This window comes from Phaethon lepturus, unplaced genomic scaffold (assembly GCF_000687285.1).
Source record: "Phaethon lepturus isolate BGI_N335 unplaced genomic scaffold, ASM68728v1 scaffold10868, whole genome shotgun sequence".
In the NCBI taxonomy this organism is placed as follows: domain Eukaryota; kingdom Metazoa; phylum Chordata; class Aves; order Phaethontiformes; family Phaethontidae; genus Phaethon; species Phaethon lepturus.
In genome coordinates this window covers 230,387-243,003 of record NW_010558316.1, presented here as the reverse complement: position 1 = coordinate 243,003, position 12,617 = coordinate 230,387, and the positions used below count along the sequence as shown (strand labels likewise).

General features: G+C 46.5%; 1 protein-coding gene across 1 annotated transcript in view; it reads left to right on the top strand.

Annotated features, from left to right (window-relative positions):
* The window catches only part of LOC104625409 (collagen alpha-1(XXVI) chain-like), a 150,212-nt gene that overhangs the window by 122,840 nt on the left and 14,755 nt on the right, over window positions 1–12,617 (top strand). The window contains exons 6-8 of the mRNA XM_010293027.1: window positions 2,842–2,886; window positions 6,103–6,219; window positions 7,416–7,568. Of these exons, the coding sequence (XP_010291329.1) occupies window positions 2,842–2,886; window positions 6,103–6,219; window positions 7,416–7,568 (315 nt within the window). The remainder of the gene's footprint in view (window positions 1–2,841; window positions 2,887–6,102; window positions 6,220–7,415; window positions 7,569–12,617) is intronic.

The window sequence follows — 12,617 nt, the reverse complement described above, 5'->3', positions numbered from 1 at the left end:
AGGAAAACCACCCTGTGGAGAGGCGTTTTGAGAGCTTTCAGCCTCTGTCTTAGGGTCAGAATCAGCATTATTTAGTTCTAGAGCCAGGATGGCTTCAAACCAGGGGCTCTTCACTCTAAGTGTTTAACATCTCGTGTCTCCGCCGAGCTGTGAACGCAGAGGTGGTCACGTGCCAACACCGATGTGGACTCACGGACAAGGAAGGAATTCAGTCCTCTCCCATCCCACCACAGAGCATCCTTTTAGCTGCAGGGAGCTGCACGCAGTTTCCTCAGGGCCCCTTCCTACTGCCCGTGCAGGAGCGAGGATCACCCCTTCGCAAAGAGAGGGACTTTCAGCTTTTCTCTCTGTGTCTCTGCCCCTCCTTGAGTTAAGCCAGCACAGGGCAGTCGTGTTCCTGGAAGAAAGCAGCTAAGCTTAGAAACTAACATGTTAAGCTCCATTTTGCCAGCCTTAACGATCTGTTGCTAGTCTCGATTTCTGTTGGCGCAAGCATCTACTGAGAGCTGAATTCTGGTCTCTGGAAGGGTAGATTTCTGTTAACCTCAGTAGGGCCGCTATGCCTGCCTGCATGTTTTGGTGTACGTGTTTTAAGTCCAAAGACCGTGGATTTTGAGGCCTGGATAGGTTGAAACATTCCTGAGGAAACTCCAGAGAGCCATCGGGATCACAGGGGAACAATTTATACTCGCCTACCGAGCGCCGAACGCAGTGTTTCCCTGCCTGGGAGCAGTGTGGGGAGGTAGAGGACTGGGGTAGGGTAATTCTTGGTTTTATTAGGACAAAAAACTTTCCCATGAATAGCAACATCAGTTGCACTCTGCATTATATTTTTTAAATTTACCATAAACACAATGGGCTGTTTTATGGTCCCTCTTGTGGCATGAAAAAAAAATACACTTATAAGACAATCTCCCTCTGAGCCCACTTGGCTAGACAGATCCCCACGCATTGAATTTCCTTGACCTTGGCATTCCCATTTCAAGATCCCTGCTCTCTGCTTCCAAAGCCCTGTCTGTCAGTTGCTTTACTTGCTCCCAGAGCAGTTCTTTAGTCCTTAATCCTCTATAGGGCCTACTTTGCTTTTTTCTTCTATTTTTTTTTTCCTTTTTTTTTTTTGTCAGAGCAGTTTATATGGCAGCCCTTCATGACTGCAGCAGACTTGGAGCAACCAACATAGACCAGATGTCGTCCATGTTTATAATTTGACTGGATGCCACAACATGGAGGGAGGTTCACTAACAATATGTTCTGCAAAGTATTTTCAGAACCACAGTGACAGCTGCCAGGAACTGAATTAAAGCAGTTTCCCCCAGTGTCCATTATATGCTTATTCTGCCTTCTCTATGTCATTTATTCTTGCTGTTGCAGTATCTCTGCACCTGCACTTCATTGTACTAAAGTCAATCCAGCAAAAGTACTGACGCCTCTGTACCTTCCATTCAAAGTTCTTTCCTCTTGGAGGCTCTGTACACGTGATAATCTCCTCCTGCTCAGCAAGGAGCAGCAAATGCCACTCACCCAGGCAGTGATGCAAAAAGAGAACGATCACCTGTAGCACTTGCATCAGGCTGACTCCATGGTCCAGTGTCGGCACCCTCTACCCCTGCACTAAATCCATGAGGCAGCTAGTGATCACCTCCAAAAATCAGGTGATGATACTGTCTGAGCTCTCCACGAGTCTCGTCAGTCGGACTCCCAGGCTGTGCGCACAGCCGGCCACGTGCGTTACAGCCCTGCCTGCTGCTACCAGGTGTAGTCCGTGCTCGTTGTTACCCTTTATTTTTCTAGCCTTGCTTTATTTAACCTAGTGTGGAATAACAACTCCAGCATAAAAACTGGGGATCAGGTATGCACTGGACCATTTCAGGTCAGGATGGTGTCTTTCAGTAATTAGAAGTAATCAGTTAAGTTGCTTATTGACATGTGATTGCCTCTCAAGCCCCTACCCAAGCTGTGTGGGCTTCCAGATGCTTGCTTTGCTAAGGAGCTGTGGGGATGTTTCATGGATCTGGGTCCACGTCTGCCTGCCTTCCCTCCCCACACCAGTTTGTATCTACAATTCAAAGCCAGCCAAAAAACCGTTGTGGATTTTGGTGAGTGAAATGTAGGGAATTTCACACAGTTGGTTTAGAATGGTGGGGGACTGCCCATTTTGCTTGATTTTGACACTGTACGGTGACTTGTTGCTCAAAGCTGGCCCCAGGTTGACTTACAGAGATTGCAGACCTGAGGAGATCTTTCAACAAGTGTGATGTTAGAGCAGGTGGAATTCAAACCTGAGTGTCTTGTGGGGTTTGGGGTTGTCAAAAGGTAAGCCTCTGTCCCTTCCGTCCCCTTCCCCAGAGATTTTTATGAAATATTGCCTACTTTCCCCCGCTGCTAGTTTTTCAGCCAAAGCAAATGCAAATCCTAGCTTGTGTGCCACCAAGTTTCTCAATCGGGTGGACCAAGGGCAGAATGTTGGTGCCTAACGTAAAGATGGTTGATGGGGACTAGATGCTTTGAATGGTGGGAGTGTTTCTGGATGACCTTATAGCTCTCGCTTGGCTGACACCTCTCCAGGCTGAAGGCCAGGAAAACTTGCTACCGTTTATTAGGGTAGTTATTTCTTCTGTGAGTGACAGGGCTGAGAATAGACAATCATTTAAAAGCAATCAGAGCTGTTGAGACAGCTGCACCACTGGCCTTTCTGATCAGCTTGTTAATCAACAGGATACATTTTACTGAGTACTAAGAAAATATATATACTCTGGCTGAGCCAGTTGGCAGCAAGAGACCTAATTTTTCATATCTTTTTCCCTTTTTTTTTTTTCCCCCTACCCTTACCCTCTTAACTAGAGCCTAAAGGACACAGAGGTGCAGAGGAGCAGCTAATACCACAGGGTAAGTCAATGGTTTCTGCTATTTCCTCTTTCAAAACCCAAATGTTGCTATGTCCAGTCCTGTACAGGACATGTCCCAAAAAGCAGAAGTGTCCTGTGGCCAGGAGTCCTCAGTGGTACAGAGGAGCCTCGCAGATACAGAGGGGCTGGGTTTCTTCTTTGGGTTTATCTGATCATGGGCCGCTCTGGTTAGAGGGGCGAAATGCCAGCTTTATCAGCTTTGAGACGTTCAGTTCCCCCAGCACACGAAGGACGGAAACCGCTGCCCGATGGAGAGGCAGTTCACTGGGGCACACGTGGCCAGAGTGAGCAGGACACGTGCTGAGTGGTGGGAGAAAACACCGTTGTTACCCGGTGGGTATTGCCTGCCAGCGGCGCCGAGAGCTGCTGGCGATGTTCTGGGCATCGTTCGGCTAAGCTCCACAGAGAGAACACCCTGCCCCTGCACGGAGAACACCTTGGGGAAGGAGGGGGAACAGATGGTGTGTTGCAGGTTAATGACAGTGCCAGGAAGAAAATCCAGGTCTCTGCACGTCTGATTTGGTCTCCAGCAGTAGAATACTCACCCTGCCACCTTTTGTCTTTTTTTTCTTCTTTCCTCATGGCTTTTTCTTTCAGATTTTTGGAGGATAAATACTTGCCATGGCCTTCAGCTCTCTGAAAGCAAGGCCACTGCGGCAGAGCTGATTTATGCCGGCTGAAGATTTGACCTATTCATTTCCCTCCCCCTCTTTCCCTGAATCCTTCCCTCTTTCTTTTCCCTTTTTCACTTGTCTCTTTTATGCTGGTAACACTATTTGTCACCAGTATGAGCATTTGCCTGGCACATTACTCACTGCTGCCTCTCCTAGTCTTTCCTTCAGCGCTTTCTACCTTCGGGGAAATAAGTGCCAGTTATCTAAAGCTCCACTGCAGCAGCGTGATCGAGCATGCTAGCAGCAACTGATGGCTCTTGGTCTGCAGAAGTTCCCAGGATTGAGTTATAAAGGTTGAACTGAAGGACTGAGGCTGATTTATACAAGTGAGGAAATGTTTTGACCCACGCTCAGCAACACAATGTGTTGTGCTTGCAAAACGGTGTTTCTGCTGTTCTTCCCTCTGCTGGAAAGAATTTGCTGCAATAAAGTTTCAGGTGTGCTGGGGGTTTTGGTAGGGGGGAGAAGCTGTTTGCAATGCTGTGAACAAATGCTCTTGCTCTTTTAAATGGGCTCATGATGGCCTGCCTGAGCTTGCCAAGTCCAGCATCCCCTGTCAGGCGAGATCCATTAAAGGAGCCCCTCTATTCACAGAAAAGTCTGCAGTTTGTGTCTTGTGGGTAAGCAAATTGATCCAAATTAAAACCTTACCTTAATTCCTTGTTCAATACTCAAATCAGGTCTTTATTGATGACTGACTAAAACAAAAGTACAGGTGCACACTCCCACACAAAGCCTTTGAAAAACCTCGCTTCTTCAGTCTGGCCAGTTTTACCATGGATTAGAGATGGATGGATTTCATTTTTGTAAGAAAAAATATTTTGGATATTTCTCCAGAATGGCAAAAAAAAAAAAGAAGAGAGGAAGGGGAAATCTTTCAAGGGGATCTTGGGGGATCCAAGGGGATAAATCTTGGGGGATTAGTGCTTTGTTCTGAGAAATGCAGAGAGTTTGGATGAATGTCTGGGGGGCTGAGGTTTTGTGCCCCAGGTGGGCTGTCCCACATGTGGAGTGGGAACCAGATCCAAATGTGGGAGCTGCAAATCCTGTGAGCCTTGGTTTTTATTATGTAGCCCCGTTGTCTTTGGTACCAGCTGTGAAGGTGTTAGCGGGCCAGCTTGTTTCCTTTTCTCCATCTCTCCTTCTATTCCCATCCATTCCTCCCCATCCCCTACATGCAGCAGGTTCTCCTGGCACTGGTCTTGAGGGTCCAGTACCTCTTCTGATAACCAGGGAAGGGGAAGGACACTGCTTAAGAGTTTATCACAACTTCACTTGCCTCTGCTGGGTTATGGTCATACGTCATATACAGACTAAAACTTGAAACCTGAGTGCCCTGAACTTTGGACTCAGACCTTCCGCTGGCTTTGTAGCTTGCATCTGCCACTGCTTTCCAGTACTCAGAGGCCTTTGGTAGCCCAGAAACCAGGAACACGTGACTCTCTTGGCTTTGACAGTTAATGCCTTTATTGTAACCATTAGCCACTTCATCTGAGTAGACAGACTAACTCACCCACCTCTCTAAGGTATTAAAGGCTTCACTGATGCTTGCACAGTATTTAAGTGTACCTTTCCAAAGCACCCAGTACTTTTGTGAGCCAAGATGCTCGGTGGTTTTCTGAAAAACACTATAAAATTGCCAAGTGTTGTTATTACTTTGATAGTCTAAAGAAAACACCGTTAGGATTTTATTTGGTGTCATCAGAAATGGTCACTTCCAGATTACAAACGCTGCCTGCACCTTTGGTGGGCTTGCCGGGGGTCTGAGTGGACTTGCCAAGAAGCATTACGCTGGGCTGTAATTATTACTGGTTTTGTTACTGTATCACTGTAATTGTTACCGGTATTTCCAGATGGGTTTGCTCAGCTCCCTAATCATTGATATAAATTAGTAACATCGAGTTTCTTCAGAAGTGTAGGTGCATTAATTTCAGTTTGGGATGAAAAATGCTTGTGCACAGCATGGTACACTTGTTTGATGAATGAAAACGGGAGAAAACAGGGAAACATCTTCGATGCAGAATCTCTGGGTGGTATGTATAGATCAGCCAGAGCAAGTGGGAGACAGGGTTTGATTTGCTTTTGCAAATGTATTTTGTGTATTTTGATACATTGGGACTACCAAGGAGCTGGCACGCGTGGCTGGACGAAGCTAGCGAAGGAGTGCTTGAGGGACCACCAGACCCTGCCCAGAGCCATTCAGGCCTTGGGAAGGGGACAGTGTGAGCTCACTTTGGCTTTGACCAGCACATCCCAGGTGGAGCTGCACATCCTGCTAACTTTTTGGGGTGGGTCTTATACGTGGGGATATGCTTGTTTCTTTAAAGATTGGAGGAAGAAGAGGAGAAGTGAGGTCCAGTCTGGCTCTTCTGCCCTACCTACCTGCCAGCTCTTGCCACCAGTACCACCTTGTCTGTGCAAAGCTGCATTTTAGGTCCCTCTCTGGTTTCTAAATTGCTCAAGACCTTCTGACCTTAGTAGTGGCCTAACCTCCAACTAATTTGCTTTCTGAATGTTTTCAGGGCTGCCAGGACAGGCTGGTCCTCCAGGCCCGGTTGGACCAACTGGTCTTCCAGGACCACCAGGGCCAAAAGGAGAGAAGGGACAACCTGGTGAGAGGGGCCCCGCAGGGCCACCAGGTAAGTGCTGGAGGAGGGCAGTGCTACCATCATAAGAGATATTTGACTTTATAGAAATATCTGTGACGACAGATCATAAAAGTCTGGACACACAAGATGTTGAGCATCTTCAGTTGGTATTGAGTCTATTCCTGTGAGTCCCCTGGGCACTGAAATCAGCCGGCAGCTCTCAGAGCGGGCAACCACCTGCACGAGCAATGACGGTCCCTGGGATTTCCCGTGGAGCTAGAGAGAGCTTGTCCCAGAAAGCTGCAGAGCAGGATCATGTTTCCCCATCCTGCTCAGGAGCTGTAAAACAGAGTCTCTGATCTGTCAGCCTTTGGATAAGAGCATCCCCTGTTTAACCCTCGCGCTGTGTGCCTGTTTTAACTCCCTTTTTTCTCCGCCATTTGTGTCAAGCTGTCAGATGCCAGGATGTCAAACTAATGATGCTTTTGTACGTTAAGGGAAAAGGTTGTGAGGCCATTCTTTCAGAGTACACTCCATTCCTGAGCTAGGAGACTTTCTTCATCCCCAAAATGTTCCTAAATCTTTTGATGAAGGCGATACTACACAATAGGTGCCAGACCTCAGGCTCTGTGCTTTGTATGCATCTAAAAGGCTGTGCCTTGTAAATCTGAGCTCAGGAAAGATTTGAACCTTGGAGCGTGCCTTAAACGTGAGAGCAGCCCTGAAAGCTTTTTGGCATTTTCTGGCAACCTGTCAATGGCTAACGTCTGGCCAAGGACGTGTCTGCCTTTTGGTTTCTCAGTTTGCAATGAGAGCCTTCCAGCCCCACAGGAAGCGGAATCGGTCTGCTACTGGACTGACTGGGTTCCTGTTGTTCTTTCTGTGCTTTCCTGGCAGCAAGGTGACATCCAGGTGTACATGGAGGGGAAGAGAAAAAGCAGTGCTTGACTTCGCACCCTGCTGCCTTTAGTTTCTTGTTCAGCCTCAGGGAGGAGGGAGATTTTACTCTTTCGGGAATTAAGCTTCGTAGCACCTTTGAGCCAAGTAAGGCTATCTGCTTTGCTGAGGAAGATGCAAAAGGCAAATAATGGAAAATTGGGAAGCTGTTCCTATTTTGGCCCATACCGCTAATCTCCACAATTACAGTTCAGGACAGAAATCCTTTGTCTTCTTACTGCCTTTTTACATGGTAGCATAATTAGCACATCTTCAAATGCTCTAACACATCCTCTCCTGCCTCTGCACAGGGGTGTTGGGACCTCAAGGACCGAGAGGACTTCCAGGAGAAACCGGGATCCCAGGTCCCCCAGGTCCTCCAGGGCCACCAGCTACTCCAAGCCTCCCTCTTACCTTTCAACAAGGGGTTCTCTACTCACTCCAGCCCACAGCTGAAAAAGAAAGTAAGTTTCCTCCTTGGTTCCCATTTTTTTCTGGTACATCAGCAGAGTGAGCAGGCACAGAGCAGCTCAGCTCTTCCTCCCACCTCCCAGCCAGGGCCCTGCCTTCCCTGGGAGCAGCTAGGCGAGCTGCCTCCATTGTGTGGGTCTCTTGGAAGTTCCTGTTCAAGATGGAACACATAAGACACAGAAGCTAGAGGGGCTTACCTCTCCAGAATGAGGAACTAAGTCACTGCTCTTCTAAAACCATCAGTGAGAACAGGGTTTTGGGGATTTATGGCTATTCCCTGTGCCTGGTTTTCTGGGTTCATCACAGCTTTGAGGAAGCAGCTTGGTGTCCTTTAAGCTTCCGTCATGAGTAGCTGCTGTGAAGAAGGTCTCTAGTGAAATGTCAGAGCTGAGGTTGGCATCGCGAAAGACAAGTGAGTAGAGAAATACAGCTGTCTGGCCCATTGGGTGCCGGTGCAACGAAACTGTGCTGTTGAGAGACCTCTTGGTGCCGCTGTTGCGGTGTTACAGTGCTCAGGGTTGCTCAGAAATGAGTAAGTACCAAAGGTTTGCAAATCTGAAATTATAGAACATAACAAGGACATCTGTTAAATGCGTCTCTTTTCCTGCCCCCACAGATGTGTCTTCCACCTGCGTTTCTGGTGCATCAACATTATCCCGCATCCACGCAAAACACAGAATTACAGACTCAAAAGCCCAGACCAAGACTGTGATTTATGTCTTCACTATAACTAGAGGGTCAGAGTTTCCCTGAGCCTATGGTGATTTGAAAATACATTTATTTGATTTGGGCTGTGCATGGCAAGAAAAGGCTTTCTAGGAAAGGCACATCATGCGCTTTTATCTGAGTGCTCTCAGATTTGGCTTGGTTGTTCCAGTCCAGTCTGTGTAGCTGGCATCTAATAATGATAAAGCAGAGCCCAGCTGTTCTCCACTTGGCTTGTAAACTCCTGGAGCCCCAGCTCTGTCAGGTCTCCCACCTCCATTGCCCCAGACTTCAGCCATGCCTCTTCCCCAGCATTCTGCTCACGTCCAGCTTCAAACTCAGTTGTATTAGTTACAGCCAAGGATTAGTAAGTCTCCCCATGTCTGACAGTTTTCTAGAGCTTTCCTTTCTCTTCCACCCACGCTGCTCTCCAGACTTCTTTTCCTGAAAGTGAGCAGATGTATTTTTAATTTGGGAAGAATTTTAACAGCTCGATTTGATATTCAGTTACTTAGAGCGTATGGGCAGGATGAAATTAATTGTGGTTCAATACTAAGATTTTCACAAAACGTAGATTGATGTGCTGCATTCACGAGCCTTATAACAAGAAGGTTTTGCATTGCAGTCACCTCGCTGCCTTACAGGGTGACACCAAATGGTGCCATTCTGTATTCAGCCTTTTATTCCAAAGGATCCTTAAGGACAGTTTGGGTACTGCTGCTCCCTCCAACCATCCTTTAAATTAAACTCTTTCTTGCAAAGTAGTGGATAAATTTAGAAGTGTATGTAGGCATTGATTACATGGGTTTCTCAGCTGATACGTGAGAAGGTTGAACTCTGTATTGTCCAAAAATGGAAAGCAGATAAATGAGTGGATAAATATCTGTATCAACTCTGCCAACACTGGGCAGCAACAGGCTCCCACATGGACTTGAGAACCGTGAGTAAATGGTGACTATTACATGCCTGGGGCAGCCCTGTCCTTTCCTCCTCCATACCTGTGGTGGATTTCTTGGTTTGCAGAAGGAGTAGCCCAAAACTTTATGACAATTTTTCTCATTGTAAAAATTTTTCTCAATACAAGTTTCACTGCAAGTATAAGTTATCTATGTGGTCATGATAAAGTTATGGCAATATCAAGACTATTTTCTTACAAAACTTACCATTTTGCTTGTATGTTGGCTGATTTTGCCTACCACAGGTTGGTGGAAAGCTGATCCTCTACAACCATTAAAACTTAGCTTGTAAATTCTGGATAGATTTTTTTTTTTAAATTTTATTTATTTATTTTGAATGGAGCACATCTAAACACAATATTCCAGCTGCTGACAGCAGGGGGAAGCATATTCCTGGTAATGGGCATGTGCACCCATGGAGATGTGAGAAAGCTGTATCAGATTAATATTAGTAGTATAGTGTTTGGTTCTGCCTGAACATGGTTAATACATGTGCCTTTATTAATTGCAACAAGTTCCTGTTGGCAATGTTTATTGTCAGACAGAAGCCAAAAATGGGGAGACAGATATTTTCTCACAGTTTCACTGTGCTGCGGTAAAGAAATTGGTCCCAGTTGTCTCCCTCCAGATCAGGTAGCAGAAAGAAATTAAGACAGGATTACTTCATTTCCATCCTGTCTCAACAAATCAAGCCTATAACAGGGGAATTTATCCCTTACTCAGAAACATTAGACATAGGCCAAGAGCTAAACTGCCATACCCCACTGCTGAGGCTGCTGCTACAAGGATCGCTCGCTTTCTCTGCCACTTAAAGATGAGTGGATCAGGTATGTGGTGTAGAGTCAGCTCAGTCTTCTTACTTGTGCTAAAGCTAAGATAATTTTTAAGGAAAAGTAAGAGAAAAGGCGGCAACTTTCACTCTGTTGAGGGCTGTGTTTTCTTACCTCTCAAAGAATTCAGTTTGCAAAGGACACGGGAGATAACTTTAACCTATTTTGCACGGAGAGCAAGGGGAAGCCGAGGCGCCGCAGGCTGCCTGTGTGCCCGGCACGTCGTCGGTGAAACAGGGCGTAGAAGAGAGGTTCGCGAGGTGACACCCCGGTGCCTGCTGCCACACGTAGGCACGGAACGGAGAACAGAGCAGAGGTGGCAAAGGGCAAGGAGAGGAGGAAGAGAATGGCACTTTAGAAAACCATACCGATTCCTTTCAAAGCTGTTCAGGCCTGTGCCTCTGAGGTGCCTTGCCGCTCTGGCTGGGCAAGTTCCACTGCGCCGTTCAGGACCTTTCTGTGCTGTTTCAGGTGTCCCCTTTGCAGGATGTTTGTGCCCTCTTCCAGAGAACGTAGGGGCTCGTGTGTGGCCGGGTCAGGCTGGTTGTGCTCTTCCCCTTGGCTTGGCAAGGCATTGGAAAGCTGTGGAGCTCCTCGTGTATCGAGGTCTTCTCAAATGAGGCAGGCAGTTGTCTGCCTTCTGCTTTAGTATATCCAGAAGCACTGAAGCAAAGTCCAGCCCTTGAGCCCAGCAGAGCCTGGGTCAGTGCAGGAGAAGGCTGAGAAGGGAAGATTCCTGCTACCATTTGTGGCTGCTGTAACAGCTCCCAGCTGCAGAGAGCCCCAGAACGTGTCCCTGTTTATAAGGAGAAGGCAGTTTATAAGGAGATAGGAGTTCTTCCTGCTGCTTTACAGGAATATGGAGAGAGTCCCTTAAAAAAAAGTGAGGGTTGTGTTTTAATGCACTTCAATCCCATTTCATTCACAGTATGTTTCCTTCAGTGCTCATCCTGGAAGGAAACCTTGATCTGAGTGAGGTTTGCCTGGCCAGGCAGCTGAGGAAGGAGCCACTCTAGATTTCCTGCATGTCCATACGCCCATGCTGCAGAGACCAAGTCAGGAGCTACTGAGCTAAAGGGCTGTTGAGAAGAGCTCTCTTCTGTGTCACAATTATGGAATCACCTTTCATAAATAACTTTGAGTCAAATGTCAGGATGGGTGGATTTGTGGGAGTAACTCTGACATCATAATAATGTACCATTTAGCTGGAATGTTTTGTAACCCAAATCTTTATCCATGGCTTACCTCCAGCAGTAATTAAATCCTGGCTGTTTGCAGCCCACCCTTTCCCCCTCTCAGTGGATACACGTTTGATTTTGTTGGCCACTTGTTCTTTAAAAACAAAAGGCTCTGCAATTGTTAATGCCTTCACTGCTCTTCGATGTTCATTTCCCAATTTCATCTTACTCCTAGGCTGTGATGGATTTTGACATGGTCAAATAAAACTCAAATTAATTGGATTACACACTTCACTTGGGTACCTTTCCTTCTGAACACGAAAACAGTCTCAGTTGTTTTGTTTCAGGGCTGTGAAGAAGGGAAGATGTATGGGGTTAGAAACAATAGTCAAAGAAATACCTGTTTGCTTTCAGGCTTTAGGCACGAATTTTGGTTCTCGGAGGGATCTGGGTTAGATCTTGTGCTGTTCTGCTGCCAGGAAGGCATTGCAGAGAGATACTGTCATCCTTGGCAGTTAAAGAGATTTCAGTTTTCCTTAGGAACTGCTTTTAAATAACTAGCTTGAAAGTCTTCTCTATCATTGCCAATGCTCCAGAAGTTGAAAAGGCTTCATAATGTGTCTGATAACATTTCTGGAGAATTCACTCTACGTCCTTTGGGCTGGATTCTGCAGAGTAAGCAAACACCCTTCTGATCTTCCTGGTGTCACTTGATGCTTGCATCAATATAGCAGTGAGACATTTACTGTCTTTTACTGCAGAGGGTTCCCCTGAATTTTACTGTGATGAGTTAAAGGGATGGGTGAAAGGAAACATGAGTAAGTTTGAGGTCATGGGCAGGAGGAGATGGACGGTATTCCCGCATGGTGGCCTCCACCTATATAAAATGTGGACTTTTCAGAGGCTAAGGAGTGAATGTCTTCATCCAGGTTAAATGCAACAGGAAATATGTTGTTGGTCCTACAGCACTGGTCAGGACAGTGGATTGCAAGCCTTAGTAGCACCAGGACATGGAGGTTCCCTTCCTTGCTTTGTGATCTTGTTGTCTTGGTAGGTCATGGAATTTTTGCTCCGAGGTTTCCACAACTGTCGAATAGTGTTGTGGGATGCTCAGACGAAAGATACCATACAGGTACCCCCACAGATTACTGGTATGCTACAGTACAGGTCATAGGGAATAGGGTTGTTAAATATGGTTTTGGAATTGCATTGAATAATAAGGGTTGCTTTTTTTATATATAGTTGGTTTTTTTCTATTCAGTTACCAACTGAAGCGGGAAGCCTGTTGGTTGAAGGGTGAGGGAAGATGGGGACAGCTACAGGCTCCTCATTTTTACTTGTAACAGGAGAGGACTGAGAAAGATGTGCAAAAG